Raw genomic sequence first — 26,318 nt, 5'->3', positions numbered from 1 at the left:
TTAAAAAAAATTGATGTAACTTTTTGAACTAGTCATGTGAACGTTTACAAACAAATTAATTATAATCAAATTTTTTTTGTTTATAAAAGTTTCAGTTGTGAGGTTGAAAATGAATAAAGAAGAAAACTGTGGTTTGGGCCAATAGACAGCCAATTTGCCAGCTGTGAAAGTCTTCTTCAATTGTTGTATAAATAGACACAATACCATTCCCACAGCTATTATCATCATAAGTCATAACACACACACACACACACATACAATAAAAAAACAAATTATTTCTTTCTTTTAAATTTTTGTTCTTCTTCATACGTCAAAGCTAAGAAATGGAGGCAATGAAGATGATGGTTGTTTTCATGATCGTTGCTGTGGCTTTCTCAGCCGTAGGACAAGCGGCGGCTGCGACAGTGGAAGCTCCAGCTCCAAGCCCAACATCTGATGCTGCTATGTTCGTACCAGCATTGTTTGCATCTATTGTTGCTCTGGCATCTGGTCTTCTCTTTTGAGCCAAAAACAAACATTTATCATTCTTTTTCCCCTCTATTAATTTTATTGTTTTTGTTAATGATTTTGTGTGTGGTTTGATTCTATAGAGTGTTGCATTATTCTTAATGCAACCATCCGTTTCTATATGTGCTTCTATGTATCATCATCGTTTTTCATTGTTTATGGATTCGTTTTATCTTACAAACTATCCACACATCCGTGAAAAGCATCACATAACTTATTAATGGACGTTACAAAATATATCAGATTTCATTGATTTGGGTTCACATAAAAAGATTCAATAAGAGAGGGGATACTTTGGAATTGTCTAAGAGTTGGTGGAATCAATGATGTGATGAGCTGTATTTGGAAGGAAGTGTGGGGCACTATGATGCCGACATCATCATAATGGTGATATGGTGCCTCAAGGCAACATGAGTTTCCATGTGTCCCGCCACAGAAAGAAAGCTAAAGATGACCCCACAATAAATGATATTTAATGATTATTGAACCACACAACAATAGTTGCAGTAATCCATCCATATATGTAGCCAATCAGTAGAGTTAAAACCTGATCTGAATCACACACAAATATGCGTTAGCCTCTTAAGGCGACCCAGTGGTTGAGAACCAAGCCTGTTGTCAGAATCTTCAGCTGCACAACTCATACAACAGTCGGGATTCATTATGTGACTGGATCAAAAGAAAACTATTATGTTTAGCCCCAAAGATAGCAATATTTCTACAAGAGAACAAGTATTTAGAGCCAAGTATTTCCCTGAGAAACCAATATTAATAATATTGTGTCGACTTTACAGAGGAATGATGAACAAAGTTAAATTACAAATACAAAGGGGCTATAAGGAAACTAACCTATGCACCTAAAGTGAATCACAACAAGTAGAGCAAGCCGTAAATGCTAATTTTTTTTTTTACAGATTTCTTAAGCCCCGAATAAAAACCTGGACTACATCTAGTAGATCTACACCACTTCTTCCTACTTTATAATGTATAGCGCTGGTGAACTAGCCCAAGAAACCTAAGTGCCTTAAACATGACAGATTACTCAGGAGGTGCAGGACAGGACAGAAAGCTTGGTCTCATCTTTTGATACTCAACTTAAGTGATATGCTCCTGCATTGTTTCAAACTCCTGACTTATCTGGTAGCCTGGAGCGTTCTTTATCCGCAAAATGAAGTAGACGACTCAGTCTGAGAACCACATCACAGTGAGACGGCAATGCAGTCCGCCTATCCAGATATGCTGGACTAACAGTCATCCACGATAGAGCATGGAGTTCTGCTGCAATTGACTCAAGGATTAGATGGCTTTCAACCTCAAAATCTCTAGTTTCTTTGGTCCGTCCACCGCCTTGCTTCATGATTCCTTGAAGAACTTTGTCATGAGCGTTGTCATAACCACCATAATAGTCTATGAGACTTACAGAGAGAACTGATGGCCATTCTTCTTTCACGTTTATTCTCGAGTCTTTTCTCATGGAAGGCACAGCTTTTGAAACAACAAATCCGGTAGACAAGGGGATTGCACAGCCTTTGCTGTGAAGGAGGTGAGCAAGTGGAGGTGATTCCGCAGTTAAACATGTAGGAAGCTGAAGAGGACTTGGGTGAAGAAAGCGCATGTTGGGTGATGGTATCATCATGTAAGCAAAAGCCGTTGACCCAAGAGACTTGACTGGAGTGAAACCTTCAATGTAATTTGCTGAACTCATACCAGTACTGCTCTGTCCACCTCCTGCGTAATTGCGTAAGATAAACATGCAAGTCAGTATCTTGCATCCCTTTCTAAAATTGTGTGAACTGAGGAGAACACTAGAAACCAATGAGAAACTGACCAGGAGATACCAACTCAGCCGGAAGAACAAAATGCAGAGAATGATCAAGTGAAATAGAAGCAAAACTGATGCTGTGAACCCACTGAAACAACCCCCTTGGAGTACCAGAAATGGTTTGTCCACCCATTGTTTGCTTTCTTCCACCAGAGTGCCCCATACCGCCTTTCACAAAGGTGGATGGTTTTGAGTGAGCACCGTAGAGTGTGCTAGTTGACGAGGCTCTCTCTTGAATCAAACTCAGATCATGCTGTTGCAAGGAAGGTCCGTTGCTATTGGTGGCTACGCCAGAAGGTGCAGAACGTCGAAGTTGAATAGGCCACTTCTTAATCTCAGGACCTCCAGCTGTGTAAATTGCCTTTTGCCACTCTGTTATATAAGAGTTTTGGAAGTAGACAAGAAAATACCAGGGTTAAATAATAGAGAATTCTACTTCCATTTGGATTAAGAACATGATGTAAAGGTAAAAGAAGCTAAGTTACCAAGGTACTCAAGCTCAAAGAAACTCCCAATGCGCGTAATGACAAAATCCCTGGGTTTGAAAGATCCATTTTCAGGGGAGGAACATGCCTGTAGTATCTGACATCCCTGCTGCAGAACTTGAACAAAAAGACACTGCAGCCCTTTCGTATCCTGTCTACTGCTAATCCCACCAAAGGGGAATATATGTGTGTCAAGCAATTCACCCCTGGCGTCCGTCCAGATGCTTACAAGCCATCTCCAGTCCTCTGTCCAACCGTAGCAGCAATGTAAGCTTGGAACAGCCTTCCCTTCAACCTGTGATGCATCCCCGTGGGAGCTTGTACCTTCCATTGAATTGACGCCAAGTCCTGAACCTCTGCCACCATCCTCAGGTATTGGCTTTGAAGACTCAGACCCTAAGCCGCCGAAAGTAGGTGAAACTCCACGATCCACAGAACCAGGCTCGGAAAGGATGAAAAGCGGTTCAAATAGATAGAAAATTGCATCATTAATGTAAAAATCTCCGTTTCTGTTTGAGTCGCAGCTTAATCCTCCAGATCTTGTTATTTGCCAGCTACTATCCCAACTACTCGTTCTAATGCTACCATCAATATCACCATCTCTTGGATGTGTAGAACCTGTCATTCGAGAACTGACGCAGTCTTTCCAGATTCCTGAGATAGAATTCACTGATGCCAAGGCTGAAGAGGATCTGCTAGATAATGATGATGATGAGAGAAATGCATCATTAGGCATTCCTCTTGAAATTCTCCGAGCTTTATTGTAGACAGAAAAGGCAGTATCCTTGAGGATGACAAGCTCATTAAAGCTTGGACTTGTTATCCGGAAAATAGAATCAACAGACACAACTTGTAGAACTAGTTTAGGGACGCTAAACCCCGAAAGCACTGGAATGTGAGATATTGATGCTTCGTCTACAGCAGCAGAACTACCAAAGGCCCTTGCAACCTGACTATTAAGTAAAGATCTCCGGTCTCTGTCTGGCTGTATCCCTGATCCAAGTGCTATAGACGATTCAACGACTGTCCTTAAAACTGCCGAAGGGTCTGGAAATGGACACACTATGTACACTACCTGAAAGAAAAGTAGAAGCCAACCAAGTATCAACAACAGCTACACTTGGTAGAAGTGGGCAAATAAATGCTTGTCCCAGTTTTTAACTCATACTTACCATGCATGGACTAGCTGACCCTTCTTTCTGGTTTGTGTAAAGCCCAGACCCAAGCTTAAGACCTTTCAGCGCTTTTGATAAAGACTTCAGGTAGCTATTTACATTCCACCCATTCGACAAGGACAGAAAATAATCACTGAGAGATCCCAGAAGCGACGTGTTATTGCTTTCAATCTTCATCGACTGAGGGCAATCAAGCAGAACAAATCCTGATGAGGATAATCTTCCAGCGTCAGTTTCCATTTGATTTCCCAGGATCGTTGGCAAATGGGTTCCCAGTCTGCACGTTTCATAAACTATGCAACAAAAGGTTCAGCAGAACATAATGACCCGTTCATGTCATGTTTAAATAACCTCAATCACAAATTCAAAATATATAAATTCGTGGACTCACCAGTTCCAAGTTGTTGGAAGAAATCAACAGCAGCACTGGTTAAAGGATCTATATCTGGACATACAACAGTATAGTTCATCTGTGAAAGGTAACAAAGAACAATCACAGGTATCTTAGTGGTCAAGAGTATCATCAATTGGCCTAAATTGCGGAAAACAAAAGCAAATCTCTCAGCCATAATCCTTAAATGCTCACATTTTTCGGCAGAGCATATGGCTCGAAAGGGGCCTTTTCCCAATGTGGCAAGGAGTTGGTTGAAACCTTAAGCCAGTCATCTTGGTACCTGTCACAAGTGATTGACACATAAGTAACAGAACGAAATCATGAATACTTCAGGAAATAATCCAATCAGAAGGGGATCTTGATAAAGACCACATTCTATTAAAAACATTTACATTCAGACTACTCATAGAACAGACATCGGCAAACATACCCGACAAGTATAGAGGGTGATGGAAGAACAAAAAGTGTAGGTCGGAGTAACTCTGAACTGTATATATCTTGGCTCTGAGCAGACTCCTCTCCTTTCCCACCATCTATCGCATTTGACACTGCTTGTATGCAAAGATTTTCATTAATAACAGAATCAACAACCACAGTAGAAACAATAGAGTTCAACGAGATGATAGCCAGCGTGAGACCGAAAAATAATCAAAATTCATGTGCTTACCTTCACTCAGGACTGACTCAGCAGTAGATCCCTCGGAAATAGATACTCCATCCATTGATTGATTTCGGCCCTTGCACCAATCTGTGACATATAATGGCCCGTCTGACTGACCAAATGCGGATTTCAGAGCTGTCTTGATGTCAGATTGCAGTAGTGTAATGACAGAGGAAGGAAAAACCTGGAAAGTAAAAAAAATCTCCAGAATCAGGTTTAAACCGGCTGAACACCCTGTACCATATAAATAACCAGCAGTCGCACAGGGAGGTTACACCATTTTGAAAGCTTACCTCAGCAGAGAGTGGGTCAACTAGCTTGACACCAGCAATGTCCAGAGAATGGCAGGAAGCCAAAGTTCCCCCACAGCCTGCATGGCCAGCAGAGGGTCCACACGACAGTTCCCGTCTCCACAATTCTTCCAGTGCAAGCCAGCCATAAGGTCCATCCCCACAATCTGAATCCAGAGCTAAATCAACGAAAGAAGTAGCTTGCTGTACAAGTAGTGCTATTCCATCTAGAAGCTCCTGCAACGGCTGCTTTTGGCCATAAGAAAGCAAGCTGTTTTCGCTAAACGAACTGTGGGGCAAGGATGAGCCTGCCTCAATGTTTGGCGAACTAGCAGGTTTAGCTGTTTTTGGGACTGAAACAGTCCGCCACACGCCAACTGGTGCACTCATGTGGCTGTCTAACATTCCTCCATCGAAATCTCCAGCTATTCTAGTAGGTACTTCTTTCTTATATATCTCGTTCCTTGCAGATACGTTGTCTGTCAGACTACTAGGCCCATTTGGCACCTGGTTCAAGAAGAAGTTTCCACTCAGCCCACTCAGACTAACAGGTGAACTGTGCTTCGAAGAAATGGCTTTGTGCCGCATCCTATACATGAAGGCTTGGAACATAACGCTTCCCACGTCTGTTGCCAGCAAGGTCTTTGAAGATAACAAAGTACTAACAACAGCAGATATACCGTCAGTCTTTTTCCCCTGTACAGTCTTAACAGCACTAGCAGCATTGTAGTTTGAATATTTTAACTGAAACACACCCTTCTTTTTACTATTGTTGTCACTGATTAAAGTAGGTAGCTTATCATATTGGTCCTTTCTGCCCTCTACCTTAGTGTACAAAGTTCTGCCATCATTGTTACCAATGTATGCTTTTGATCCAAGCAAAATCTTATCGGCTGCTCCATTAGAATCAGTGGCAGGTGGTGTGGGTCCATAAACATAGTTACTCGTTCTTGAATTTGAACTCTCCACTTTATGAGACTTGGGAAGATATGGGCTTTTGAAAGACGTCGACGAAAGCTCGCTCATAGGTGCTTCAACAGCTCCATACTCAGGAGCAAATGTCATCATAGCTTCTGCTTTCATCAAATGATCGAACTCACTGTTAGAAGAGCTTGACATTTGATTTGAAGGAGCTGAAGCTGAAGTGACACTGTTGTTGATGACTTCTTGACTTTTGATAAGGCCTTCATCAATGATAGGGGGAGCAGGATTAAAGCTCTCAAAAGACGAAAATCCAACGGGCAACACAATCTGGTCTGATACATCCATCATATCCATTGGACTCGAACCTACATCAGCAGAATCTGAAGGAAGTATGAGGGAATGCGACTCTGCTGTTCCCGGCGGCTACACAAACATAAAAGGTGCTTTGTTAGGTAAGGATTGAACACCAAAGGCAACATGACCAAAACACAGTAAGAGGCACCACCATCCACTCAAACCTTTACGAGATACAGTCTAGATTTATGAACCAATGCAGGAGCGCAATATCATTCACCAGCATAGAGAACGCAAGTAGTAGTTGCTTTATTATACTAAAGGATAACAGAAGACGGAAATTACCTCCCCAAAAGGTAACGCATCATTCTCAAAGAAGTCACCAAAGTCCCCAAACTCTGAAAGAAGTGCTTGGATATCCATGCCAACTCCTCTATCATCATCATCGTCATCATCCCAATCCCAACCAAATTGATCATTTGCAGTGCCTGGAACATCAGTTTATTAGTTTTAGTAGAACCCAAGCCTGACGTATATGCTTCTTGAATAGGTGCCTTTGAGACAGTACCTACTTGACCGAATGACTCTGCCATCCCTGTTCGCGGCCGCTTGGAACCCTGAAAAGGATGTTATGTTACTGGTTCGTTATCAGTACTATTCATCTCCACCCTTTCCACAGATAAAAGCCATACCAATTTTGGGTGATCATCTTTACAAGTCAAAGAATCTGCATCCGCATCAAGGTCACCAGTTCTTGAAGTCATTCTCCAACCACTCCCGCTAGAAGCACTACTTGTTGAACTAATGCTGCTATTACCGCTACTGCCACTGCTATTATAGCCATTTTTTTCATAGAACCCATCACTCTTATTTCCAGACGCTCCAAAGAAGTCAAAATCACCAGCCCTGCATAAAACAGACTAAATGTTCAGGGATCATGAACAGACTACTATAATAAAAAGAAAATAGTCAAGCTCAATATTCGAAAACTCAGAAATGCAACAGATCTCACTCCTATGGAGCTGCCAATCATGAGGATTGCATTTCAGACGTCTATGGGTTCCCTTTGATGTTCAGAATGTATCCGAAATAGAAGAAAAGGACTCACCAGTGCATAAATAACGACGAGCCTGCCAGTGATGGTCCTATCCAGTTTTGAAGCCAAAATCTGCAAGTATGATTTCACCTTGCATCAGCTCCAAGCTGGGGAAAGATAACAACTATTACATCTATTTCAAGTTGACGCTCTGTAACGTGCGTCTTAAACAATTCCTAAAACCCATCTCACTATGATCCTACACAGTTAACTATTCAACAAATTCTAAATAACTTCCTTACCTTGACATTTTAGTTTTTACCTTTTCAAAGAAAATTTAGCAAATGCCGACTGTAAGATTGGCACAAGCACTGCCTCAGCTGGATATATGAACCTTTTTTCACACTTCGATAATATATCTGGGTGTCCTTTCCGGTGATCTTTACTCCCAACTGATGTTTGGGGAACATTGACCGCAAAGGTTGAATTAGTTTGACTTGTGTTGTCATTTATATTTTGGCAGCAACCAAGTGTAACTTCCACGTAACAGTGATCGCCATTTATCAGACGGGACGCAATATCAACATGAGGAGGGAGACCAATATATCCACTTGAAGACCTTAAGTTTCCAGAACTGTATGAGAAAAATAATCTAATCTTAGTTGAAACATATTGGTTTGATCAGACTAACAGCTATGCATTTAGAAAAAAACGTCGAGTGGGGACACTAGATAGCAAAGGTATGAATTGCACCTGAAGTAGACTTGCTTGACAAGGTCATTGAGACAGAATCCAGTGAGGCTACCCCGCATTCCATGAGGAGAAACAATCACTGGTGGGAATAACATAAGCCTGTGAGAAGTGTAACTATCTAGAAACATGTGCAGAAGATAAACGATTCATTTAAGGTCTCAATTCAACAATTTTGTCTTCAAAGAGTTACGTCTAGCACAATCTATAATCTCCACTCTTGGAGCAAAAAAAGAAGAAGAGGTTCTATAACTCTGCTCGAGGAACTTAGATAGTTCTAGACTACACGAGCTTCTTTTCAGAGCCGAATGCACTGAATATTGAGTACAAAAGTCGCATCTCTCAATTCATTCACTAGCATATATATCAGTACAAATAAGGATTTGGTACTAGTTTCAACAACTTCCTTTCAGTTATCATAGACAAGTGATCAAAATTTAGCATCGCAGGTGATGATTGAAGAAATGACTGACCTGGAAGCCTATAACTGGAGTTTTTTAAAGAACTCCTTGACAGCCTCTCAGCATCGCCACTTGAAAGTGTCCGGACATTCCTTCGCACATTAAAACCAATGTTAGTTTCACAATTACTATAAGACGCTCTAATCGAACATATATGACAAGTGTGTTTACGGACTTGGCAGAAACAATGACATGGACAAAAACTGCCTCTTCGGTAGCAGCAAATATGAATTCAACAGTAAGACGACCCCTCCTGCATAAAGATCCAAGGATCATTAGCCACACACACCTAATCATACACTTCTTTTGATTTTAGAAACTACACTCTGCAAACCAAGGTCTTGCAGGATCACATCTATTTAGTGAATAGCAGAAGCTACAACAAGTTGCAGGTACCTCAAATATTCTTCATTTTGAGGGCTGACTTTTGAAAACACGTCTCCGAATCTCATGTAGGAAAGTCCACTTAACGCTCTGCCGCAATATCAAACAACTTAATATGAGATATCTCAACTCCATTATGTCCCTAATCCAACCCACTATCTCTGAAAATGATAAGAAACTAAACCTTTCAATGCAATTACGCAAAGACTGTGAAAAGGCAACTGATATCTCCTCAGAGTCCCCAGGTGCTACCCAGATTCCTGACGCAACAACTTTTAACAGAAGAAAAAAGAAGCCATAATAAGAACCATAAGAAAGATCAAAGAATCATTAATAAAAAAAATTACCTCTAAGCTTTGAGACAGCAGCCTGAGCTTTATCAGTGATTGATGAATGACGTCCAGGAAGAAAAAGCCAAAGCTTGATCTTTTCGTCTAAGCAGTAAATGATCATCAGATATCCAGCTAAAAGACTTACAAGAGTGGTGGTGTTTAGCTTTACACTTACCAGGGTTGTATAAGCCTTGAGATGGATCCCAAGGTCCAACGAAAGAATTGGTCCATGTGGTAAGAAAGCCTTCCTTCTGCAAGCGCAGATGAGATGAAAGTACAAGATATGTAGCAACATCATTCTGCTCAGCTCTTGAACTGAAATCTCTACAGGATTAAATTAGTACACACTGTCATCATATAAAAGTCCAGAGAAAGACAAAAAAAGCTCAAAGCTTGAACCTTGTATCAGAGGTGGGATTGAGCTCAGCTTCACTAGGAAGAAACTGAAACCAAGAAACGTGATGAAGACCCCCCTGTGCAATTGCAAGTAGTAGATTATCAAAATCAATACTTTTTTTACAAGGAAAGTGAATGTCTTTAGTATTTAGAATCAAAGCGAAGACTTACAATTCTGAAGACATTGGTCCACATCGTTTTCTCTAGGCTCTACTTTGATCGTGAAGACACTTACGAAGCTCTTTATCGCGAGGAAAGCACGATTCCAATCATAAAGGCAAAGACTGTGAGGTTGTCACGAGGACGAGTGATACGGTTTTTTTTTATAGATCGGAAGATTCTTCTTCTTCTTCTTCTTCTTCTTCTTCTTCTTCGTACGATCTTTTCTTTCTCTCTCTCTCTCTACGACTCCGTTTCCCGTGGCTTCACTTTACATGTAAAACCAGATCCAAACGAACTCTCTTTAGGGTTTTTTTTTGCTTTTTTTTTCTTTTCTTTTTTTCTGTTTTTGGTTCCATCTTAAAACTGAAGTCAATTATGAAGATTTATAGAAAAAAAAAAGAAGTTAAAAACCTTCATCTCTGTGATAAAAAAAAAACATTTAAACCCCTCCTCCCCAACCTATTTTATTAATGATAATTAATCCCTAAATATTCAAAAAAGTAAAAAAAATCTCTATACTGACACAATAATCAAAAATCAGAATATTTTATCAAAAAACTAACTTCTTGTTTGTAAATTTAAATTAGGTAATAATGATTCAATAAACCATATTCGAGATTAGTTTTGGACATAACGAAATATAAACATTGTCCCAGTCTATGAAATTAATATAGTTAATATGTAAATTATTTTATTTTTAAATTGAGTAAGAAAAATATATGTATTTGTTACTTGTGATTTAACTTGCAGTTGTTTCACGTCGTATGAATATATATATAATAGACATATTTATATATATTTAATCTTTAACATGTGATCTAATTTTTCATCTCAGGATACCATAAATTTTGGGTCTATGTGTTCAAACTATTTTGTTTGGCTGAGTTACATGAGTGGGTGTGTTTGGCTTTACATGTTAATTTATTGGGTTTAATTCCAATTAAACATTAATTTAACTTAAAATGAATTGATAACGAATGATTTAAGTCTCGTCCGTTTACCGTCGAATCAAACATCAATAATATTTTCTTATTAAATATCGCTACTGCTATTTTGTCTCTATGTTGTTTGATTACTGATCGATGCGATTAATAAAGACACATTGTCATTTATTATGTTTTTGATTTATATACTTTCAAAGTTTTTCACAGCTATTAATAAAAATGTTTTGGATTGTTTGAAGGAGTGGTGTTTAGAAAAGAAAGTTTCTTCCATCACTTTGGCTAATGTTACTAGTAATACTTGTATGCAAAAAAATCAAACATTGTGTTTAGATGATTAATGAGAATATATTGTCATGTGAAGAAATTTTTTTATATGTGAGGTGCTAAGTGAAGGAAGGATTGAAATTAGCTAATGGCCTTCTGAAAAATATTCAAAATAGTGTGAAGTTTGTGCACCTGAATCAAAGAAGGACTAATTTTAAACTTGTTGTAATGAGAGTGTAGAAATTATTGTCTTTATATGTACCCATTTGTTAGAACTCGACTTATGAGATACTTGCTAGAACTCTTAAATTCCGTAAGAAATTTGCTAGTTTCATGATATAAGATATAATGCCTTTAAGATAAATAAGATCATGGAGAACAAAAATTGTGACTTTTTGAAGCCTTTCAACACCATCAAAACATATTTTCAGTTGTGAAGTATCCTACAAGTAATATATACTTCATACAAGAATGCAAGCCAAGTTTACTGAATATTGGGATGAATATAATATCATTTTAGCAATGGGAGCTATTTTAGATCCAAGGTTCAAGACTCAAATACTCAAATTGCTTATGATAAGCTAGATACCAGTTCTTCGGATAACAAAGTTTATGCGAAGAATTTTAAGTTTCTCTACAAAGAACATACAAGCAATCCGTGGATGGTTCGTCTTCTAATTATTCATGAACACTAATTCCAAATGAACTATGTAAACTTATTTTTTCTTGTCTTGATGTTTATGTGCTTATGATTTTTTTCTGACATATGTTGAGTTGTTTGTCGCTTTGTCCTTACATTCATTGTCTCACTCTTGATATAAAATGATTGCGTCATTGTGGTTTTGATTTTGTTGTGCATGTTCTGCCTTTGGAATAACAAAGGCTATAGAGTTTAAAAATTTTACATATATATAAGTTTTGAGCTATTAAAAAGAAAATGGACATTGTCATGATTTAGCTTCTCTAGCATGCGATATTCTCATCATCCCAATTTTACAATGACACCAGAGTCTATTTTTAGTATTGAAGGTCGGGTGTTGACTACATACCAAAACCGTCTTCTTCCAAAAATGTGCAAGCATTACTTTGGACTCGTAATTGGTTGCATACTTATGCATAATTTAAAGATAAAATTTTACTATTCGTATGAAAGGATTATGCAATGTATCTGACTAATTTAAAATTTTGGTGATGTTGAAGATTATTTTGATGACAAAGATGAAGAAGCTACAAATGTTGCAAGTAGTTTAAGAGTTTAAGATTTAAGTTTGTGGTATGTTATGTGTTATGCTTGCTATCTTCTGTGTCTGCACTATATTAAATTATATTTTAATGGTATATTAAATGCATAATTTGATTATGTATACAAAGTATATTAACATTCTAAAATTACTCCAAATTGACATTCCTAGGTTAATACTGGCAAATTAACATTCCTATAATAGGATAATACTCAACATTTTTCTCTAATAAACTATCATCAACCACTTAAATAATGTTCAACATTTTCTCTAATAAACTATCATCAACATTCTGACCAAGTCCAACCACTTCACCAGACCTGTCCGTTTGTCCTTCACGCTCGCCGAGTCTCCAAGTAGGGGTGTCAATTGGTTGGGCCACCCATGGGTTCACCCATTCAAAACAAACATGGGTGGGTGATGGTCATACCCAAATAACTTATGGTCTAACTGGGCTAAAGACCCACTTTGCCCATGGCCTAACTGGTTTAAACCCAATGGGTGTTGAGCTGGCCCAAAACACTTAATTTCTAGGGTTTAGACAATTTGAGGAAAAATCATTCTGCGATTCTTTTCTTCTCGATCGGTCTCTGCTTTTCGATTCATCTGGCAAAATCGCGATGAAAATCGATCTCTGCCTCTCGATTCGACTTCTCCGGCTTTGATTCTCTTAATCCGAACCAGATTTCTCCATTCTCTACTTCTTCTTCTCGCGATTTCAGGTATGCTTCATGATTCGATCATCCATCTCGTTCTGTGTTGTGGGTTTTAGGCTTTTAGCTTCGATCCATCTCGGTTTATCTCTTCATCCATCTCGAGTTTAGCTTCGTTCTGTTTTGTGAATCTGTGATGAATCGTTCTACTCTTGCTCTGAATCTATCTCGTTTTACTCTTGCTCTGAATCTGATGATGATGATGAATTGTTTAGATTATAAAACTCATATATATCGTTTTGTTTTGGATTCAGAAACACGAGGAGTTGTATGAAGATTGAAGCTCAATTTATCTCCTCCCTTACGTCTTACTTATGAATCAGTAACCTAGCTCTGAAACTTCCTTTAGTTATCTTCTTATGTGGTAAGTTTCGAACCATTCCTTTGTTTTCGATTGAAGTTTTCTCATCCAAATATATGTTTACTGAAACCCTTTAAACTAAAAACTCATTTTTGATTGAAGGTTTCTCTTCCTTGTAGAGGAGTCATCTGCTTATAAGGAGGTTTAGTTGTGTCTCCATTTCTCCTCACGATTTCAGGTATGATTCTCAAGTATAACTGAGTAGTCTTGTGTTTGTCAGATTCCAGATTCTTTGTTTATGGGTTTATGATTCAATTTATTTTTTCTCGGCTGGTAACGTTTTACTATTGATGACCTGGTTTTTAACTTTCTTAATGCATCAGATGTGTTCCTTCGAAATCTACAGCAACGATCAAGCTAGAGTTACTTCCTTTGACTGACGGCATAATCACTCTTGATACTCTCCAAATACACGTCAAGGAGAAAGGTAAAACAAAAGAATGTCTAGTTCATAGAACAAGGCAAATCTCTACTGACCTACTTAATGACTGGAACACCAAATGGGCTTCTGTGTGTGACAGGTAGTAGGTACATTCCAGAGCAGTTACTGAAGATAAACTCTACGCCAAGCAGAGTCACCATCAAACATTGAGCACTCTTTGTTTCACAGGTTCATCTTCATCTCAATAGGCTATTGACTTTCGGTTTCAAGGTTTCAAAGAAAGTTATGTTGTAAGCAAAAGAATGTCTAGTTCAAAGTTATAACAATCGTTAGAGATATTCAGGTTTCATGAGCTCCTTTTTTTAACTTTTATTTACATACAAGTTATGAGGCTTGAGTTGAAGACTTGTAGGGGTCTAGTATGTTAATATTAGAGTTGTCTTCTTCTGTGGGAATCATTGATTAACTCCAAGTGTCCTATGCTTTCCTGTGTCTTCTTCTGTGGGAATCATTGATTAACTCCAAGTGTATTATTTCTCTTTGATTGATCCTTTGACCATGATAACTGCTCCTTTCTCATTTAAATATTTTTTTTTGTTTTAGAAAATGGAAGCTATAGACTTGAACGATGATGGTCAGAATGATGTGATGGATGAAGATATAGAGGATCATGAAGTTTTAGATGATTCAGAGGCTAACAGAGGCACACAACCGAGACAAGTTCAGTCACGCCGTAGAGTCTCTAGGTGCTGGAGGAAGTTTACTATACTTGGAGGAAGGTTGTCTGATGGTACAACTAAGATCAGATGCAACCTTTGTAGAAGGTTTTACTTCTTGAATCTTCGCAGGAATGGAACCTCAACTCTGACTCGTCATATGAAGGTATGTCCAAAAGCGGTTAGAACACCTAGAAGTAGTTCTAGGAAGGTAGATATGATGGTGTTTCGTGAGATGATAGCTATGGCCATTATAGAGCATGATCTTCCTTACAAGTTTGTAGAGTATAAGAGTATTAGAATGGCTTTTACTTATGTCAATTCTAGCATTGAGTATTGGAGTAGAAACACAGCAGCTTCTGATGTGTTGAAGATTTATGAAAGTGAGAAGCAGAAACTTAGGAAATTCTTAAATGATTTTCCTGGAAGGGTTTCTTTGACAACAGATCTCTGGAGGGCTATTACTATCGAAGGATATCTCTGCTTGACTGCGCATTACATAGATGTTGATTGGAATTTGCAAGCTAAAATATTGGCTTTCACCGCTTTTCCTCCGCCTCATTCAGGAATAACCATTGCTATGAAGCTGGTTGAGCTGCTGGAGGAGTGGGGACTGGAAAAGAAGGTCTTCTGTCTCACTGTAGACAACGCTTCTTCGAATGATAGCATGCAGAGTATCATGAAGAGACAGATGCACAAAGATCTGTTCTGCAGTGGAGAGTTCTTCCATGTACGATGTTCAGCACACATCCTTAATCTTATTGTTCAAGACGGCTTAGCAGTGATTGGAGGAGCTTTGCAGAAAATCAGGGAGAGTGTCAAGTTTGTTAGAGGATCAGAAAGCAGGGAAAGAATGTTTCAAAACTGTGTTGAAACAGTGGGAACCGAGGTCGAAGGTGATGAAGGTCTGGTTTTAGATGTAAACACACGTTGGAATTCTACTTTCCTTATGCTTTCTAGAGCTATCAAGTTCAAAGCTGCACTAGGTAACTTGGCGGATGTAGAACCGAGTTATGTGAATTGTCCCTCTTATTCTGAGTGGAGGAGAGCAGAAGTGATATGCGAGTTGTTGAAGCCATTTTCTGAGATTACAAATTTGATTTCGGGTTCCTCATACCCAACATCAAATTTGTATTTCAATAAAATTTGGAAGATTGAGTGTTTGTTGAGAGCTCATGCAAATTATTCTGATCCTGTTATTTGTGAAATGGTGAAGTGTATGACGCTCAAGTTTGAGAAATACTTGGAAGAATACATTGATATCCTTGCAGTTGCTGCAGTTTTGGATCCAAGACTGAAATTTCACTTCTTAGAATATTGTTTCTCGGTTTTGGATCAGTCTACTTGTAAGAGAAGGTTGGCTAATGTTCGTTCAAAGATCTATAAACTATTTGGAGTTTACAAGAAAATCCAGAGAATCAGTAGTGCTGCAACAACTTCACAAGGAGAAATACCCGATGTTCCAGCCGGTTATGGGGTAAGTTATGCTCTGTAGTCATTTCTGATAAGTGTTATGAATTTCTGATATCATATAAGTGATGTTTAACCTGTTTTTTTCAGGGCTTCTACGCCTTCTTTTCTCAGAAAGTTGTTGGCAGTGGCAAGTCTGCTCTCGACATATATCTAGATGAGCTATTGCTTGACATGGCCGCTTACAAGAAACTGAATGTGTTACATTACTGGAGAGACAACTCAGCTCGGTTCAAAGAGTTGGCAACAATGGCACGAGAGGTTCGGAGTATACCCATAACAACTATTGCTTTAGAATCTTCGTTTAGCATTGGTAGTAGAGTCCTTAACAAGTACATAAGTTGTCTTCTACCTACTAATGTCCAAGCCTTGGTCTGTACAAGAAATTGGTTAAAAGGGTTTCCTGAAATGGGTTAGTGTTGGTTATAATCTATTCATAAAATAAATTGCTTCTGAATCTTCATAAAACTATTTTTTTTTTCGTAGGTGATGAGTCTGTTGAGAAGACAGAAGAGGAGAAGAAGAAGAGGATAAAGAGAAGGAGAAAGAAGAAGAGAGTGGAGAGTCTATAAACTTGAATTGAGGTATGATTCTACACCTTACTCATTCAAGTAAAACTCGTTTACTTTCTTTGGAAATGAGCACTTTTGATATGAATTGAGCACTTGTGATATGAGAGAACATTATGAGAGCACATTCAATACATTGAAATGTTCTAGCTATTGATCTGAAGATAAATGATTTAGTTTACTCTTGCAAGTTGCAAGTAACTTGTTTGAGTTTGTGGGCTAATGAATCTCATTTTTTGTTTTGTTTTGGATTCAAAAACCAGCATTTTCATTCATGTCATAACTGCTAAAGATCTGTATCTTCATCTGCAATTGTCTTGAGAATTTGGTGAAAATCTGAGGTTGAATCTTCTTTTTTGTTTGTTGTTGCAGGCTGCAAATAAGAGGAGACAAAGTCACAAAGCTGGAACAAAGTGAATTCATAAACAGTGTTGTTAAAAACTTAAGTCTTTTGAGATTGTTTCAGGTTTTCCAATGTTGTTTAAAGTTTCAAAAATTTAATACTCAATTTTGGATATTTCTATCATATTTCAATGTTGTTTAATATTTAAAGTGGGCTTAAATTGAATTTAAACATATTTGGGCAAATATTCAAAAAAAAAAGAAAAAACAGATTTGGGCCAATACTTAAATTGCGTATAATTGGACGGGTTTGGGTGTCCAGTTGGGTGATGAGTGTTATTGGGTGTGGGTGTTGTTAAGTGTGGACTAAATATGGGTATTGGTGTTTTGAGCCCAGAAAAAGAAAACTTCCAGTTGGACATACCCATTTGGGTGAGGTCCAACCCAACCGAGAGGCCTATCTCCAAGGTTTAACATCAGCGGCAAAGATCCGTTTTGCCCATAAAAACTACGTCTCTGCTCATGTGTCCCAGTGATAGTCACTTACCCTCAAAGCTCACTCTCCCCATATATATTCTCTCGTCCTTTTATTAAATGAATATTGCAATGTGAAACAAAATGATGACTAAATGGAATCATTTCTTTCTTGTATCTCAAGACAAAGCTCTGGGAGGACTTTATCTTATTTATTATAACTTCTTATTCAATAAACACTAACGTTTCCCAATAGTATATGTTCTCCATAGCTCTATATTCGACTCCGTACAGATTGTATTTCTTGATTCATTTTATCTCTCAAGACTCTTCTTAGTAACTTGTTCGAAGCCGTTCTTGGAAACTCAGCCACAATCTTCACGAAACTCACCTGCAAAATTTTGCAAAAAATTCCATTTCCTAACCAGAAACAAACTCTTTGTAACTTTGATTTTACGAATTAAGATCCAAAGCTATTACTTACCTTGAAGAGAGGATTAAGATCCTTTTGAATGGCTCTTGAGAATTTTCTCTTGAGCTCTTCTTCACTAAGTTTCTTGAACCCTTCTTTCAAGACTGCGAATAAGGCCAGTAACTCTGGACCACCGTTAGCCGGAGTTATGCTGACTGCAGCCGTCTCAGAGATGCATTCATCGGCTTGATCACACACTCGTTCTATCTCAATAGAACTTGTCTGTATAATGCAAAAATAAGATTAAAACTTTGAGGACACAAGATGTAAAAAACACCAATTTAGTTTACCTTAATTCCTCCAAGGTTCATGGTATCATCAGATCTGCCTTGAACAGTGAAATATCCTCCTACGGTTCTCTTCAAGATGTCACCATGTCTTCTAAGTCGCTGCAGAACAGAACAAAGGAACAGTTTAAGTGATGCTCATTTTGCAATTTGAATATACAAAGTCCTTACTAAACTACTCACTGTTTCTTTATACATTGGCATTCCCTTGAAGTAAACTTCCTCATGGTCTGCGTTCAGAAGTCTATCCGTGGCTCCAAAGTGCTGCGGGAACAAACCAACTTCTCCAGTACACGGTTGATCATCCGGCTGCAAAAACAAAACAGTCTCTATCATGTACAAACCTTAAGAATAAACCGCAAACATGTCAAAAGTATTCGTTACATATGGGACACCGTTTTCATCAAAGATGATGATTCTAGTAGCCATGGTTGGTGTGCTAAACGCTCCAAAAGCCTGAGGTTGAAGCGGGCTTCCAATGATGTACGAAGAAGCGAGTTCAGTGCCTCCACAAACTTCGATCACAGGTTTATAATAAGCTTTAGAAGAAAGCCAGAGAACATCATCAACATTTGAAGCTTCTCCTGTTGTGGCAAAATATCTAACAAAGCACAAACCAACATCAGACAGAACACATAACATATAAACCACAGGTTTGTTATTCTTTACTTTATCTTTGTCCAATTAAGCCCTTCCATACAGTTTGTCCTCTTCCAAGTTTTCACCAAGCTTGGAACAGTACCAAGAATCGTGACTCCAGCATCCTGAAGTAATATCAAAGCACAGTTAAGTGTGGGGTTTGATCAAATGTTGACAAAGGAGACAGCAATGGAGGTTGTCTTGCCTGAACAAACTTTCCAAAACCGTGGCCGAGGGGAGACCCGTGATAGAGTGCAAGCGTTGTACCGGTTAGAAAGCAAGAAAATATAAGAGTTGGTCCCATCACCCATCCGAGATTCGTAGGCCAACAGTATGTGTTACCCACTTTGACATCAAAATGAGCCCATCCATCACAAGCACTACGAATTGGCGAGAGTTGTGTCCATGGTATAGCCTTCGGTTCACCTAGTTTAGAAAAAACAAACTGATCAACAGCTGCTCTAAAAATTTCTATTACAATTTGAATGTTTTTACCTGTAGTTCCAGATGAGAAGAGAATATTAATCACAGAGTTTACAGGTAGATAGATGGGGCCATAGTTGTTCTCTACACTGCAAAACAAATTGGAGCCATACTTGTTAGAAAAAAATTAGCAATCCAAATCCCATATCGGATATTAGACAAAAAAAAGTCTAATATATATATAGTCCAGTTCAATATGAGCCTTTTGGGGAGAAGCCTTTCCAAAACAAATCCGCCATACTTTAAGCCAAAGCGGACAATATCATAATAAATCAAGAGTTTGGACATCTGGCTCTAGTTAGAGATTTAACGCAAAATTTACCTAGCTTTGGACAGAAAATCCTTCCATGGTATGTCCTGATCTCTTAACTGAACACGCAGTTCAGTCCCTGAAGCTGGGAGGACAATGATCTTTGATGGAGCAGCTTCAACCACCCGACTACAGAAAAAAAACAAAGGGGGAGAGACGCAAGTTTCAGTTTAATTTATGTAGTTGGTTCATGGAGTTTTAAGACCAGGAATGGAAGAATCACCTGTATAAAGGAAATCTCCGACCTCCTCTGAGTATATAATCCTGAAAAAAGCATATGAAAAATGAATCATTGTATATCTGGTTATGGTAAGCTGAGAAATATAAAGAAATGTGAGTCAAGACTGTATCACAAACCTGAGTGAAAATGCCTTTTGCATTGGAGATTTTCAACCTTGTGGCAATTTCTTTAGCTGCAAAGCTGTCTGCGATGGAGACAACAATACAACCAGCTAATATGATTGCCAGATATATAATCACTGCATCCACTGTCATTGTCATATCGATGGCAATCGTGTCACCCGTTGCAAAACTTCCACTTATCGCATTTGCCACCAACCTGTGTATAAAGTATTATGTGTCAAAAATCAACGAAATATAATAGGGAGATCAATGGAACCGTATGATCAGTAAAGACATTCATGATACATACATTACTCGCTGGCGGAGTTCTTTGAATGTCATTCGATTGACTGGAGAATCATCAAAGCCTTCCTCTCGCCATACAACAGCCAAACTATCATCCTCCCTCTGAGAACGGCTTGAAGGTATCAGGCAACATTCAGCAGTATTAAGTACTGCATCAGGAAGCCATGTCCCTCCAGGTTTTGATTTGTCAAGGATGCACCTCGGAGGGGTGTGAAACTTAAGTGAAAGCTCATCGATAACAATAGACCAATAAACCTGAAGAAAACATAAAGTTAGACCATACGAAAGAGTCTTTTTTGTTCTTGAATGTTCAACGTCACTGCCTTACTTCAGGATGTTCAACTGAGAATCTCCTGAAAAGCTCAAAACTCTCTAGAGGGTTTTTATATGAAGCACCAAGAAGCCTTGGCCCGTGAGTTTCCATTAGCCTTCCTAAGTTTGTGTATTTTGACAGAGATCTAAACACACATAAAGAAGAAATAGACAGACACTCAGCAACTCAGACAAAGTTGGTTTGAGAGAGGGAGAGAGATGGACGTACAGAGAAGGGAACCAGTAGAGAGGAGGGCCGTGGATAGATGCATCCCAGTTTGAATAGATAGAGTAATAGAGAAGCTGATGAAGAGGATGAGGATGCCATGGCTTAAGTACACACTCATCCACCAAAGCCTTCCATTGATCTCTTGGATCAACACCTTTAGTCCTTGAAATCACATCTGTTACCACTTTCTGAAACCCCTTAGCCTTTTCCAAACTCAATCCAGCTTTCACATAATCCTCACTATTCAATTCTCCTATGCTCTTCCACATCTCTTTTTCTATCTCTCCATACAAGTCATAGCCTTTTTTGATACTTAAGTGCTGCTAGTAGGTAAGTAGGTTTCGTGAACAAGAAAGTACAGGTGTCACTGGCCGGGCTGACCATGGGCTTCATTTTGGGCGGACTATGGACGTGCCCAATTAATAAATGGTCCAACTGGACAAAAGACCAATTGGTACATGGTCCAATTGGACGAAGACCAAATGGACAATGAGTCTCCATGGGCTTCTTTAAAACATAATTTCATGAGTTTAACAAAAGAAAACATAGTTTTACAATTAACCCAAAAAAATAGTTTTATCGTTAAAATAAAAAATTAACGATTTTGACGGAAAACGTAATTTCACTATTTTGACGGAAAAATGTATTTCATAAATTTGGCAGGAAAATGCAATTTCTCGGTTTTGGCGAGAAACACAATTTCTCGGTTTTGGCGGGAAAACGCAATTTCTCGGTTTTGGCGGGAAAACGCAATTTCTCGGTTTTGGCGGAAAAACGCAATTTCTCGGTTTTGACGGGAAAACTCAATTTCTCGGTTTTGGCGGGAAAACGCAATATTCGGTTTTGGCGGGAAAACACAATTTTTCAAAATTTCAAAATTTTAGAAATAAAATCTAAACTAATAATTAAAAAAAAATTATAAATATTATTGGGTGTCCATGGACATGTCTATTTGGACATGCCTATTTGGACATGGTCTCTATTGGTCTTGGACATTTGTTTGGACCATTGTCCAATATAGACCACCCATTACTATCCAAAACTGAAATGGTCCAACTGGTTATGCTCAATTGGGCCATAGACGGATCATTTGACAGCTTTACAAGAAAGTTCCAACTGCCAAATTAGTGTCACTGTTTAAGATGAAGTCTCCTTGTCTTGTTTTGTTGTGTTCCCTAAAACAAAATGAAAAAGTCTAATCCTTATCAACAAACCCAACTACTCGTCAAGATTGGGACCATAGTCTCTGTCTTGTTGAGTTTTAAAAGAAACCAAATCTACTCATCTTTGCCCCGTTGAACACGGCTCTACGAAGACATATTATGGTAGGCCCTTACATGGGCCAGATGCGGTGAATCTGATGGCTTTTGGATTGTTGGACTTAGATTCCCGTGCAGCATCAACATCGCTATGGTACTCCAGCAGAAGCTAACCATCTTAGCCGAGATTCTGATTCAAACCAACACAGTTTTCCAAATAGTCTAATGTTGCAACTTTCAATATAATGACTTAATCTTAAAGAGGACACAATAACACTAACAATCTCCCATAAGACTCAACATCATCAAACCATAAAAATATTCAATCCTCAATAACATAACAAAGCCAAGGTTCGACACTACATAGATCTCTCATCTTTTCTCAAATCATAATAACTGTCTTAGGATAAGAAAAAGAGAGACATAATCATAACATAGAGATGATGCATATCCAAAGAGTGAAGAATCAAATCACTGGCTTGGTGAACGGTCTTCGTATTGCTCCCCACGCGGTGGGCTGCGGCTTCTGGCCTGTTCAGGTGTGCAGCTCCTGCTTCTCCTAGGGCTTGGACTCCTGTTTCCTCTCGGGCTATGGCTTATGCTTCTCCTAGGGCTCGGGCTACGGCTTATGCTTCTTCTGGGACTCGGGCTAATGCCGCCTCTTCTAGGACTCGGGCTTATGCTTCTTCTTGGGCTACGGCTTATGCTGCGGCTCTTGCCTCTGGCTGGAGTTACACTGCGACCGCTCGAGCCATTGTAGGCGGGGGAGCGCGAGTATGATCTCCCCCTATCATATCGTTCTTCCCTGGGAGAGATAGACCTGCGACAATGGAGAGATGGTGAGCATTCAAAAGGTTACTCGAATGGTTCTGTCTACACAGAGATGTGTACTGGAGTTCAGACAGAACATGTAGAAACCTTGGGTGATGTCTTCGGGGAGGAGAATAGTAACCACCACTCCTTGACCGTGATCTACCACGTCGACGGGGAGGAGAACGAGAATACCTAGGGGGACTCCGCCTCCTACGGACACAAAAGAGTTATTAAAGATCTCTCTACATTGAGGACTCATTCATAAACTGAAAAGTTAAAAAAGAGAAAGCTCCATGCACCTTACTCCACCACGCTCCCTAGCTCTCATCTCAGTAGGTTTCTTCCTGTTCTCTTCCGCAAACACAACAGTCAGCTCACGTCCATGAAGAACATAGCCATCCATGTGATATTTCGCCTCAGCAGCGTCAGCAGGATCCACAAACTGAACAAAACCAAACCCTCGCGGATTTCTGCATTTGACATATAGAACAAAACAGGATCTCAGATTAGGAACCAAACATACAAAAATGAGGACGAAGATGCACCACTTTATGCACCATTTCACAACAGTTGGCGATATGGTCTCCTGCAGCAGAAGATATCGCAAGATAAACATTGAAATAAGCAAGCACTTGCCTGCTAACTTCGCAAGTTTCAGTATAAAGATGTGTCTTCTTGAAGACTTGATTCATCTTCAAATTGACTACAAACTCAACTTCACTTCAACTCTTACTCTTCACTATCATACAGAACATCTTCATAAGAACTCTACTTACTTCTTTGATGTCTTCATTTCTTTAGATTCACTGTTAAACCTCAACAACTTTAAATAACACACTAATAGCGTGTTCACACACATGCAACATATCAACATTGTATACTTATCCTTAAGCACTAAAAAGTACGAAGTCTCAACAGGTACTAACTAAATTCAATCTGGCGTTCTTTCTTTTATTGACACCTCAAACTAGTGACTCAAAGATTCAAATGAAGACCTCATGTCACAGAAAACAACTAAACATAGGAAACAGGGAGATTCAAGAAAGCTCGTAAAGAGGATCTAAGAAATATATATTTTATCTAACTAGAACAAAGTAAAATCAGATGTTTAAACAGTAAATAAGGGACTAGTATGTCTCACCCAGTATAATAGTCCCTTGGCAAGTAAATGTCCTTGAGAGGGCCGAACTGCTCAAACGACCTCCTGAGATCGTCTTGCCTGAGGAAAAGAAAAGAAGTTAAAGTCTTCACAGTACATAAAAGAGAAACATCATGCCTAGATATGCTTAATAACTATCCAAACAATTAATAGTTAGATTAAGAGAGTTCTAGAGAAGTCATACCTGCAATTATGGCGTAGATTACGAACTAAAAGACTGGTGGGGAGGTCCCTGCTGCGACCTCCTCCGTATCGGCCTCCTCCTCCTCCTCTAGGGCTTGGGGATCGACCCCTCCTCCCATAACCCCCCCTTGGTGGTGACGGAGTGTAGCTCCTTCCCCTCATTGCGGCAAGCTTGCAACAACCTCTCTATCTGTCAATAAACACAAACCAGATAAGAAAATGGTTGGCTGTTTAAGAAACAAGAGATCACAATCGCAAGCCCTTCTAATTAAACTATCATCTGACAAAAACTTCAAACAAGTGTTCAATCACCAAACTCCAACCGCTAACATACTCTACCCCAAGTGGAAAAACATAAACAGTGTCTTGCCACCTAAAGGACTGGGCCATCATAGAACATATCTCGAGGAGAAAACTACGATGTTACAACTCGTTGGCTCTAGAAATATCTTCTTTGGTCCATTTCAAAACAACTGAACTGAACTGTATCAAAGAGACCAATACTAACTGAGATCACAAACAGTTCTCAGATGGAGACGGGTTTCAATTCAAGCAAAATTATATGTGCATGGACACAAAAAGGAGAAAAAATTTCCGTCTACAGTGCGACTCAATTCTAAAAAAAATCGATACTAAAACTAACGGACGAACAAAGAGCTCCGATCTACCACGGAGGCGAATACAGGATGAATAAACTGTGGACAGATTATTCGAGGGGAAGGTTAAATACGGTGAGAAAAAGGAGAAAAGACTTACCGGAGAACGAAGGTCGGTGGTGACGAACGGCGGCGATAAGACAATAGCATGAGAAAGCTTTGCTGTCTGAATTAGGTTTATATATATAAATATATGCTTACATTTTAACCCCCAGTACCTTTTAAAATACTGTTTTTAGCCTATAACTCCCTATTTTATTAAAATGTACCCTCAAAGATTTAATTATGGTTTCCAGTTTCCGTAAATTAACCTTAAATTTTCATTATAAACAGCATAATCGTGGAGAATATCCGGTTAGTCTATGCCGTCAGTAGAATCGTCGTGATAGCTTCGGAGGGTTCGATTACGACACGGGTTGACTGTCTTGTGTTGTTAATGGTTTCCTTTGTGGGCATTAGGCCCAAGTTTGATTTTGCAAGTGATCGGTTTGTCTTTGTGTCTTTTATTTATGATTGTTGTAGTCTCGGACTTGGTTCTTTTTTGGGGAGGCATCTCCTCTGCTGCCCCCAAATGTGATAATCTAATCTCTCTTAGACACTCTAATAAACAAAAAAGTTGAAGTATTTACAAGTTGTACCAGGGTATAACCCATCTGCCCCGACCCGACCCGTTTGTATGGTCAAACCAATTGAACCGAATCGTCTAACCGTGTAACCATACTAACCAACCGAACCAATCCCTCAAAACCAAACCAAATATGTCGGTTTTAGCAAACCCTCTCATTGTATTTCCTCGATCCAATTTGTCGAAATTTATAACTCATTTCTCCCCTCTTTTTCCTCTTTTCGGTTGGTTCCGAAGAACCCTAGTTTCCAAAATCGAGATTGATTCGGTGAGAATCGAGATAGAATCCGGTGAAATCTATCCGATTGTTCCGATTGCGATGGTGGTCGAAACGCGACGGGGTAAGAGGAAGGATAATCCAACGGAGGAAGAGGCTCCGAGAGTGAAGTTTGCAAAGACGGGGTCCGGAGAAAATGTGGAGAAGACGACGACGGAGGAGAGTGAAACGAGGGCGGTGGAGATTGTTGAATTGACGGCAAAGACGACGGATGAATCGACGGCAAAGACGACGGATGTCTCGACGGAGAAGACGACGGATGTCTCGACGGAGAAGACGAGAAATGACTCGACGGAGAATACGGCGGAGATAACAGAGCCAAGTAATGTGGCTGCAGAAGCTGCTCCGACAACACTGAACAAAGGTCCTGGAGATGAAGAGAATGAGGAAACCGCTTCTGGAGATGAAGAGAATGAG

The 26,318-nt window shown here is 39.2% G+C and overlaps 5 protein-coding genes across 8 annotated transcripts; 2 read left to right on the top strand and 3 right to left on the bottom strand.

The window, feature by feature from the left end:
- Positions 1-204: 204 nt before the first annotated feature.
- Positions 205-729, top strand: LOC106298836 (arabinogalactan peptide 21). Its single transcript, XM_013734972.1, has one exon. It carries the CDS (start codon positions 324-326, stop codon positions 501-503), a length of 180 nt encoding a protein of 59 aa, XP_013590426.1. The 5' UTR covers positions 205-323; the 3' UTR covers positions 504-729.
- A 524-nt stretch (positions 730-1,253) lies between these two features.
- Positions 1,254-10,408, bottom strand: LOC106300056 (mediator of RNA polymerase II transcription subunit 13). 2 transcript variants are annotated; one of them, XM_013736114.1, is made up of 23 exons: positions 10,083-10,408; positions 9,915-9,988; positions 9,691-9,839; positions 9,531-9,617; positions 9,368-9,455; positions 9,196-9,273; positions 8,975-9,052; positions 8,812-8,891; positions 8,342-8,420; positions 7,911-8,222; positions 7,661-7,720; positions 7,245-7,458; positions 7,121-7,169; positions 6,898-7,040; positions 5,338-6,681; positions 5,051-5,228; positions 4,814-4,931; positions 4,576-4,663; positions 4,381-4,459; positions 3,987-4,282; positions 2,815-3,889; positions 2,336-2,701; positions 1,254-2,235 (listed from the first exon to the last, which is right to left on the bottom strand). In XM_013736114.1, the coding sequence occupies exons 1-23, from the start codon at positions 10,104-10,106 to the stop codon at positions 1,628-1,630; spliced, it is 5,667 nt and encodes a 1,888-aa protein (XP_013591568.1). In that variant the 5' UTR covers positions 10,107-10,408; the 3' UTR covers positions 1,254-1,627. The 2 variants fall into 2 exon arrangements, with proteins under 2 accessions (XP_013591568.1, XP_013591569.1); XM_013736115.1 differs by having other exon boundaries at positions 9,691-9,830.
- Positions 10,409-14,584: 4,176 nt separating this feature from the next.
- LOC106297393 (zinc finger BED domain-containing protein RICESLEEPER 2-like) lies at positions 14,585-16,481 on the top strand. The gene is made up of 3 exons (XM_013733640.1): positions 14,585-16,171; positions 16,255-16,425; positions 16,473-16,481. The coding sequence occupies exons 1-3, from the start codon at positions 14,585-14,587 to the stop codon at positions 16,479-16,481; spliced, it is 1,767 nt and encodes a 588-aa protein (XP_013589094.1).
- A 1,203-nt stretch (positions 16,482-17,684) lies between these two features.
- LOC106300925 (probable acyl-activating enzyme 18, peroxisomal) lies at positions 17,685-21,291 on the bottom strand. 2 transcript variants are annotated; one of them, XM_013737192.1, is made up of 14 exons: positions 20,930-21,291; positions 20,717-20,846; positions 20,393-20,643; positions 20,098-20,299; positions 19,964-20,004; positions 19,753-19,869; positions 19,443-19,519; positions 19,153-19,373; positions 18,978-19,072; positions 18,693-18,909; positions 18,492-18,617; positions 18,312-18,410; positions 18,034-18,243; positions 17,685-17,940 (listed from the first exon to the last, which is right to left on the bottom strand). In XM_013737192.1, the coding sequence occupies exons 1-14, from the start codon at positions 21,196-21,198 to the stop codon at positions 17,824-17,826; spliced, it is 2,172 nt and encodes a 723-aa protein (XP_013592646.1). In that variant the 5' UTR covers positions 21,199-21,291; the 3' UTR covers positions 17,685-17,823. The 2 variants fall into 2 exon arrangements, 1 of the variants encoding a protein (XP_013592646.1); XR_001262111.1 differs by lacking the exon at positions 17,685-17,940 and having other exon boundaries at positions 18,505-18,617.
- A 1,168-nt stretch (positions 21,292-22,459) lies between these two features.
- LOC106296588 (serine/arginine-rich SC35-like splicing factor SCL33) lies at positions 22,460-25,171 on the bottom strand. 2 transcript variants are annotated; one of them, XM_013732752.1, is made up of 6 exons: positions 25,100-25,171; positions 24,345-24,533; positions 24,143-24,220; positions 23,301-23,471; positions 23,107-23,211; positions 22,460-23,008 (listed from the first exon to the last, which is right to left on the bottom strand). In XM_013732752.1, exons 2-6 carry the CDS (start codon positions 24,503-24,505, stop codon positions 22,660-22,662), a joined length of 864 nt encoding a protein of 287 aa, XP_013588206.1. In that variant the 5' UTR covers positions 24,506-24,533; positions 25,100-25,171; the 3' UTR covers positions 22,460-22,659. The 2 variants fall into 2 exon arrangements, with proteins under 2 accessions (XP_013588206.1, XP_013588207.1); XM_013732753.1 differs by having other exon boundaries at positions 24,345-24,529; positions 25,100-25,136.
- Positions 25,172-26,318: the final 1,147 nt, after the last annotated feature.

This window comes from Brassica oleracea, chromosome C6 (assembly GCF_000695525.1).
Source record: "Brassica oleracea var. oleracea cultivar TO1000 chromosome C6, BOL, whole genome shotgun sequence".
Taxonomy (NCBI): domain Eukaryota; kingdom Viridiplantae; phylum Streptophyta; class Magnoliopsida; order Brassicales; family Brassicaceae; genus Brassica; species Brassica oleracea.
This window is presented reverse-complemented; position numbering and strand designations above follow the sequence as displayed.

Excerpts from the sequence above, each read along its gene's own strand:
- LOC106296588 (XM_013732752.1), bottom strand. The coding sequence starts at position 24,505 with ATGAGGGGAAGGAGCTACACTCCGTCACCACCAAGGGGGGGTTATGGG. Across the intron at positions 23,212-23,300 it reads AGGGAGCGTGGTGGAGTAAG|GAGGCGGAGTCCCCCTAGGT; the intron begins GTGCATGGAGCT and ends TTGTGTCCGTAG. Across the intron at positions 23,009-23,106 it reads CCCCGAAGACATCACCCAAG|GTCTATCTCTCCCAGGGAAG; the intron begins GTTTCTACATGT and ends CCATTGTCGCAG.
- LOC106300056 (XM_013736114.1), bottom strand. The coding sequence starts at position 10,106 with ATGTGGACCAATGTCTTCAGAATT. Across the intron at positions 9,456-9,530 it reads TGCTGTCTCAAAGCTTAGAG|TTGTTGCGTCAGGAATCTGG; the intron begins GTAATTTTTTTT and ends TTCTGTTAAAAG. Across the intron at positions 6,682-6,897 it reads ATGCGTTACCTTTTGGGGAG|CCGCCGGGAACAGCAGAGTC; the intron begins GTAATTTCCGTC and ends ATGTTTGTGTAG.
- LOC106298836 (XM_013734972.1), top strand. The coding sequence starts at position 324 with ATGGAGGCAATGAAGATGATGGTTGTTTTCATGATCGTTGCTGTGGCT.
- LOC106297393 (XM_013733640.1), top strand. The coding sequence starts at position 14,585 with ATGGAAGCTATAGACTTGAACGATGATGGTCAGAATGATGTGATGGAT. Across the intron at positions 16,172-16,254 it reads ATGTTCCAGCCGGTTATGGG|GGCTTCTACGCCTTCTTTTC; the intron begins GTAAGTTATGCT and ends TGTTTTTTTCAG.
- LOC106300925 (XM_013737192.1), bottom strand. The coding sequence starts at position 21,198 with ATGTGGAAGAGCATAGGAGAATTGAATAGTGAGGATTATGTGAAAGCT. Across the intron at positions 18,411-18,491 it reads TGCCAATGTATAAAGAAACA|CGACTTAGAAGACATGGTGA; the intron begins GTGAGTAGTTTA and ends TCTGTTCTGCAG. Across the intron at positions 18,244-18,311 it reads TGAACCTTGGAGGAATTAAG|ACAAGTTCTATTGAGATAGA; the intron begins GTAAACTAAATT and ends TGCATTATACAG.